The sequence below is a fragment of the Acanthopagrus latus genome, chromosome 5 (genome assembly GCF_904848185.1).
Source record: "Acanthopagrus latus isolate v.2019 chromosome 5, fAcaLat1.1, whole genome shotgun sequence".
In the NCBI taxonomy this organism is placed as follows: domain Eukaryota; kingdom Metazoa; phylum Chordata; class Actinopteri; order Spariformes; family Sparidae; genus Acanthopagrus; species Acanthopagrus latus.
The window spans coordinates 375,501-381,995 of NC_051043.1; the positions used below are offsets into that span (position 1 = coordinate 375,501).

Consider the following 6,495-nt stretch of genomic DNA (forward strand, 5'->3'; position numbering starts at 1 on the left):
CTGCTGGTCTTTTTTGGTGTGTGAGTTACAGGGGCCATTTTATAGCACCTTTATGAATTTCATTTCCATAAGTGTTACGGTGTGGGCACAGTGCCAAATATTAAATTAGATGGCCACCAGAGCTACCTAGTGGCAGATAATAACTGCACTAAGTTTCACATTAATCCGATGAACTGATACAGAGAAATGAATTACTTAAATTTAAAGTGCGCCACCTTGTGGTCATCGCCTAAAGTTTTGCACAGGGCCTCAGGGGCCTATGGGGAAGTAGTAACCTGAATGTTTGAATGGTTTGTATGCTTGCATATGCGTTTTCTTGGCCCCTCGGGCTTGGCCCCCTAATAAGAATCACAAGAAAAACAATAGGGTTCCCTGCCAGGTACCTAATAAATAATCCTTAGAAAAACAATAGTGACCTTGCAGGTTCCCTCTTTACAATTACGATAGGGTTCCTAGCACCGCTGGTCCTGGGAAACGCATCTGCTTGCATACCCATTCCCTCGGCCCCTCGGGCTTGGCCCCCTAATTAGGTTGGTCAAGTAGGTTTTAATTTGAAAAGACGTAACCGGAAGGGTCGTATATCCTACCTACTCGTTAGAAACCACGTGACCAGTGGGAGCGTAAAGATGGTTGCCATTGTCAGCAAGTCAAATCTGGATCGATTGAGAAGTTTTTGTTTTTTAAACCCAATGTTTCGTCATAAAAGCATCCGTGAATTAAAATTCTTGTTTGTTATCGTTTGTGTGTTGATGAGCCAGACGTTGGCAGACGAGCAGGACTTCATGGAGGATTTTTTGAAACGAGAATATTCACTGGCAAAGCCATACCGGGGTAAGTGAAGTTTACTTTAATTTGGGGTTTCGTCAGTTTAAGTTAGAAGTGTCACTGGGCACTGACTTAACATTAACTATAACTAGTTATTCCTCCCACCGTAAATTGGCATTTCACTCAATTTAGCCCAATTCTTGGATAGGTAATGTTGTATCAGCCGCTGAGTCCAAGTCCAGTAAGTTGAACTCTATAACGTTACCCCCTGAGGCACCTGTAGCACGTTATGGGGAACGATAGCTACCGTTAGCTCACATCAGTTAGTTAACCAAGTTAATTGGTAACGTTAATGGGGATTAAGTTTACAGCAAGACTTTAACCCGCAAAGTCATGGTAATTGTTTCTTAGGGAGGACAAAGTTAGCTTCGACATCTCTTATGGTGAGCATATTATAAATATAAAAAATAGCGTTACATTGAAAGTGTCGTTTATGCTTCTTACTCTGCTGTTACACCAGCCAGTATTAATAAACTTATACAGTTAAAGGACAACCGCCAGCATAATTTTCCATCTCAAAGTTGTAAGGGACAAGTAAACACACACATTGAGATGCTTTTCCTGTGGCCGATCTTACCATAATAACCTGACGTATAAACAGCTCTGCAGTTGGAGTTTAGTTGATGTGTAATTCGCTGGGAATTTAAATTAAATTTTGGGACGTTCTGAGGACAGTTTGGCCAAGAGGCAGTCTGAGCTGGCACCGTTTAGTCTTGAATCCAGTAATTAACAGGTAAATTATTGTTTTGCAGGATTGGGTTTTTCTAGTTCTTCACAGTGGGATCTGATGGGCACTGCCATGGTTACACCAGACCATGTGAGGCTGACCCCAGACCTACAGAGCAGACAGGGAGCGGTCTGGAGTCGAATTGTAAGTCAACTGCAACATATTGCACCTAACCTCTCACATCTTGCCTCATTCTCACATGGTTACTCTGAAATTGTCTGAATAGTACATATTAAGCAGGATTTTTTATGACTCTAATAAAGACTTTTATATGTTTACTGAATGATTCACTAGCCTAGTTTCAAAAGGGGATAGTATGTTACTGAATTTTGCTATGAGTGTATACTACATAGTGCATAGCACAAGAATAACCCACTTGTCTTCATTTCTGTTGCTTTCTAGCCATTGAACTTGCGGGACTGGGAGCTCAAGGTGCACTTTAAAATCCACGGCCAAGGAAAAAAGAATTTTAATGGTGATGGACTGGCTATCTGGTTAACCAAAGATCGCATGCAGAATGGTAGGTTCAGACTAGATCACTGTCGTGGTGGCATCTCTCATAGAGGAGCTAGATGCTGCAAATTGTTAAATGTAATGTAAAACAAAATAGATTGGCTTCTTTGTCACCTTACCAACATGACTGGGACACAATGCTGTAGTTTCAGTTTTCTCTTTCTGTACATATTATGATACAAAGATACAATGTGTGAACATCAGCAAAACGAACGGCTTATGTGTAAATCCTATTTATGGACTGTATTTTTGTTTAGTGAAGGTGCGATGATTTTGCATTTGTCAGTTATTTTAATCCTGCGCAGAGGTTATATTTCTGAAATTTCTGCTGGAAAAAAAAATCACAATTCTGATAAAAGACTAGGGGGGAGGGGGGAGGCAGTCTAGGATGTAGGATTTTGTTATTTTGTAATTTGAAAGCCCTTTTGCCAGTTTTTTTATGCTTGTTAATTTCATTTAATACCCATATGAACATGGACACAACAAAACTATCAAGATTTAGTTGTCTTCAGATGAGCACATCAGTTTCATGTTAAAAGGGGATTCTCTCTCTAATAGTCTACCTTTGTATATCAACTTTTCGTGTGATTAAGATTGCATGGTTTTTCCAGTTATGGACAGCATTTCCATTCAACTACAAGCACAACAGATAGCTCAAACATCATGTGCTGTTTGTTGTGAGACTGTGTTGTGAGAAAATGCCCTTATGTACTTATGTCTTTGTTCATAGGTTCTGTATTTGGAAATATGAACTACTTCATTGGACTTGGAATATTTGTGGACACATACCCCAATGCAGACAAAAGCCATGATGTAAGTGACAGTTGAATGCAAGCTACATAAGAATATCATGTGTGATAATAACTGGGATAAGAATAGATTGAATGTAGACAATTCTGGCACACAATGTAAAAGCCTGCATACCTGTTATTTGAAGTATTAAATTGATCTCAAAAGTGTGTTATATGTCTCTTTCTGCAACCATCTTAATGTGCAGAGGACACAACCTAGAACTCAAGTAGAATCAGATGTAGCCATTTGTGTCATGAACAGACACTGTTCATCCATTATCTTCACCAGTTCACCATCTCCTGTTATTTCATCACATCCATCGGAATTGTTCCATCAGTGCTGCTTGGTGTCAGATTGTATAAGTGCAACAGTGACATGGTGTACTTTGTGGTTCAGCAGATGAAAGTGTCTTTGTTGTAGTGTTTTGTGTTAAACTCACCCATCTTCCTTACAGAGGGGGTTCCCGTATATATCAGTGATGCTTGGGAATGGGACTCTGTCATATGACCATGATCGAGATGGGCGGCCCACTGAGCTTGGAGGATGCACGGCAATGGCACGCAACACAATCTACGACACGTTTCTCCTTGTTAGATACTCCAACAAGAGACTCACGGTATGACACCCTTTAATTATGGTGAGGTTGATACAGTATATTTACAGTACATGTTGTCATTTGTCTTTAAAGGTAAAGTAAAGATTGACAGTCTAGAATCATGTTAATTCCTATTGATAGGTGTGAAATAATACCACAGAAAAAAGTGTACAAAGTGTCTTGCATTAATTTATCCCTTATCCGTGACTTCATACTGACCCCTTCACCCCCCAGCTCAAGGTGGATGTAGATGGTAAGCAGGAATGGAAGGACTGTGCTGATATCACAAGACTGCATCTACCAACAGGCTACTTCTTAGGTGCCTCCTCTGCCACTGGTGACCTGTCAGGTATGACATCTCAAGAATGATCTGTAAGCTGCTTGACCACTGTGAGCATCTGTTTAATTAAATTAAGTGGAATACAATTTTACATGCATCTTCAGAGAAATCAGGTGACAATCACTGCAACCAAAGCAATTCCAGTAAGTTGACAGATAAGATGCTAAGTTAGCTTCTTTCCCAAACACGACATGCTAAAATGACAGAAGCAATGGACACAAGGGGGTTTGTTTGAGTTCTTTCTTCAAGAGTTTATTACTGACTTGTGAATAATGCTCTAGATAACCATGACATCATCTCGATGAAGCTGTACCAGCTGACGGTAGAGAGGACTACTGAGTTGGAGGACGAGGAGGAGGTCACCATCCCCGTGGTTGACAATATGGAACAGTTTCAAGGTAGTCATCGCTTTTCCCCCTGACTGTGTTTTAATTAAGTACAGGATACTCCAAAAATTAATAGAATTGTCTAAATAAAAGTGACAAAGGTCAGTGGGATCTATAAACATTGGATGCAACATGTTAGCATTTGTTCTTTGGCTTCCAATGCTTAGAAATGGCATTATCTTGCAAATAAATGTTTTGCCTAATTAATTAAGTCATTAAAACTAGTAATTTTGCTCAGTAACAAATTGGCTTTGCGAAAGGACAAATAATGATATGACATGTCTGTATGGGGTCACTGTAATGATAGATTTGTAAGAATGAAGTCTAATCAGAGGGAAGGAATAAGCCTAGCTTTAATGCTAGACTTCAGCATGTACTCAATATTAGATTTTTTTTCCCTCAAAACTGACATAGACTTTCTGACATTATACAGCTGTTTTCAGATCAAGTTGCACTGTAAGTAGTACTGTAATCATAGATGCACAGAATTTTGTGTGGCAATTGGCAGACTGCTCCATTAAATTTGAATTTATAAACACTGCTACATCAGTCTGTACTCTGTACTCAAAAGATTGGCAGTTTGTGTTTGCAAATGATTGTCTCATTTTGCATTGCAGTGGAAGTCCAGGAGGAAGGGATGAGCGGGATCCAGTTCTTCTTCACCATAGTCTTTTCTGTTCTGGGCCTGGGTGTGCTGGCAGTAGTAGGACTGATGATTTATGCACGCTGGAAGGAAAACAGACATAAACGGTTCTATTGATCAGAGAACATTTTAAGACTTTTTAGCTTTTCTGAACCATACAGTCAAATCAACTCCATGAACAACCTCATGGGCCTGAAGCCCAGAGCCAAGAAACATAACAGCTAAGATGGAACAGGGGAGGAGATACTGAACAAGTGAGCCAGCTGTGATCTTTTTCCTTATGTGTTGTGGAAGATGGGTGAGAGAAAACTGCTTTGGTATTTTTTGTTTTGTTTTGTTTAAATCATCTAATTTCTACCTAAAGCATTGCACAGTAGGTCTGCAACTACTGCACTGATCAAGACACTGTAGATTTGACATATGATCGTACATAGGATGCAGAGATGAACAAAAATGTCAGAATCAATCATGCCGTGTGTAGTTTACTGACATCCTGTTATGGCATTGTAGTACTAAAGTTTATTGTGTAGTTCAACATGTGCCACTTGTTGCATCCAATGTGCAGCATTAATCTGACTGTAGCTGCTATGAAAACCAATCAACCTGTGGATCATTCTAGAGTTCTTCTTGCTGCACAAGTACAATTGTATTGAGCTCCCATGAATTTATGAGCGCCTTATGAGCCAAGTTATGCTCTTGCATCAACTTTTCATTTTTCTTTACATGATTTTTTTTACTAGCTGTTCGTAAATGTATGATTGATGAGACATAATGCTGTAAGATGTACATTAACGGTCCTAGTCCTTTTTGCACCTCCCCTGTTATTTCTATGAGACATCACAGGTTATTTGGCTTCATTTACTTTCTCAATTTATTAACAGTTCTCAGTGGATGTCAAGGCTTGTCCAAAGTCTGTCACTGTTGTGCACCAAATAAAATGTTTAGCACCAGGACCCATATTAACAAAGTCAAACATTTTCTGTGGCACTGAATTTCATCACATTTCTGTTCATAGAAGCCTTTGATTATTTCATCTTTTTGATTTTTGATTGTGTTTTTCCATCTTGCTCTACCATGCTCTGAATTGAATATCCACATGCATATTAAGTCAAATGTTTGCGTAAATTGAACAGTGTTCCAATATGAATGCTGTTTAATTGTCTAACCTGGAATATAACTGCTGTCATCATACGAGCTCTTGCCTTACAGCCAGTGCATGCAGTTGTCTCGTTCTGGCTATGTTGCAGTTGTCGGAAAGAATTCACTTAATAGCCTGTTTGCCAAATGTCCATCAAACTGGTTCAGACAGGTGGAGCTTTTGCTCTAGAGAAATTATCTGACGGAGTAGAGAGGGGATTCGGGTCATAATGGTCAGGGTTACATGTTTTTGTTAAGGGGGTGTGAAGACGCCAGAACAGGGTGTTAAGATTCTCTATAATGATTGTAGATGGAATGAAATAGATGTATTTAATTTGTACAGTTTTCTTTATGTACACAACTAACATTTTCTTTCCGTAGCAAGCCAGGAAATGCTACAGTCTCCCTGGTTTTTCTTTTGTTACATTGATTCCAAGTTGGGATGGCGTGCAAACCAATTGTAAAACAGTAAGTGGCATATTTTGCTAATCCCTCTATATGCAATTTAAAAACAGTAAAAATATATCTAATGTTTGA

At 39.2% G+C, this 6,495-nt stretch overlaps 1 protein-coding gene across 1 annotated transcript; it reads left to right on the plus strand.

The window, feature by feature from the left end:
* The first annotated feature begins 585 nt into the window (after positions 1-585).
* Positions 586-6,495, plus strand: LOC119019446 (VIP36-like protein). Its single transcript, XM_037098012.1, has 8 exons — positions 586-831; positions 1,578-1,696; positions 1,955-2,072; positions 2,796-2,878; positions 3,312-3,473; positions 3,687-3,801; positions 4,074-4,190; positions 4,796-6,495. The coding sequence occupies exons 1-8, from the start codon at positions 627-629 to the stop codon at positions 4,936-4,938; spliced, it is 1,062 nt and encodes a 353-aa protein (XP_036953907.1). The 5' UTR covers positions 586-626; the 3' UTR covers positions 4,939-6,495.